The sequence below is a fragment of the Notolabrus celidotus genome, chromosome 7 (genome assembly GCF_009762535.1).
Source record: "Notolabrus celidotus isolate fNotCel1 chromosome 7, fNotCel1.pri, whole genome shotgun sequence".
NCBI classification, from domain to species: Eukaryota; Metazoa; Chordata; class Actinopteri; order Labriformes; family Labridae; genus Notolabrus; species Notolabrus celidotus.
In genome coordinates this window covers 36,340,598-36,341,395 of record NC_048278.1, presented here as the reverse complement: position 1 = coordinate 36,341,395, position 798 = coordinate 36,340,598, and the positions used below count along the sequence as shown (strand labels likewise).

At 45.1% G+C, this 798-nt stretch overlaps 1 protein-coding gene across 1 annotated transcript in view; it reads left to right on the top strand.

Annotated features, from left to right (window-relative positions):
- Positions 1–420: 420 nt before the first annotated feature.
- The window catches only part of LOC117815600 (B-cell receptor CD22-like), a 2,585-nt gene continuing 2,207 nt past the window's right edge, over positions 421–798 (top strand). Inside the window, exon 1 of the mRNA XM_034687409.1 lies at positions 421–712. Coding sequence (XP_034543300.1) covers positions 421–712 — 292 coding nt within the window. The remainder of the gene's footprint in view (positions 713–798) is intronic.

Sequence of the window (798 nt, the reverse complement as noted above, 5' to 3'; positions counted from 1 at the left end):
CAAGAAACACTAAATCTGTGACCAATCCTTCAGAAAGGTCCTGCTACAGGCTCCTCTCCGTCAGGATTAGATTCTGGATCAGATTCAGAGGGTTGAAGTAACGCTATCTGTGAGCAGCCGTGTATATTCAGTCAACATGTAAACATTAGATCAACGTGCTGGACAGCCGAGGCACATCCACTTCCTGAGGGGGCGTGGTCAGAGAGAAAACAGACTGTTCTGAGGAGGACTAAAGAAGAGGGGTTATCAGGCAGACCAAAATCTGATTTCAAAGTGTTTTTTTGAGCTAAACTTTAAAGACATGTTTTGGGGACCTCTTAGACCAATATATATTGATGAAAAAAGCGTGATATGTCACCGCAGTCTGACAGTCTTCAGTCATGTCTATAAAAACTGCCACTGTGTAAAACCTGGATCTAAATGTTGAATTTGTTTGTGTTTCCTCCTCCAGATGCTCCACAGCTTCCCTTTGTGTCAGTGAGTCCCTCTGCTGAGATAGTGGAGGGCAGCTCAGTGAATCTGACCTGCAGCGGTGATGCTAACCCAGCAGCTAACTACACCTGGTACAAGGAGAATGAAGACTCACCAAAAGCTGTAGGACCGGTCTTCAACATCACTGACTTCAGAGCTGAACACAGTGGGAATTATTCCTGTGAAGCTCAGAACATAATGGGACGTCAGAACTCCACCTTACATCTGAGCATTGTGTCGGGTAAGAAATCTACAGTCACCTGCAGACATTACAGGCTAGTTTATACTTCTGTGTTGACTCTACGCAGCAGGTCATGAGCATGACAT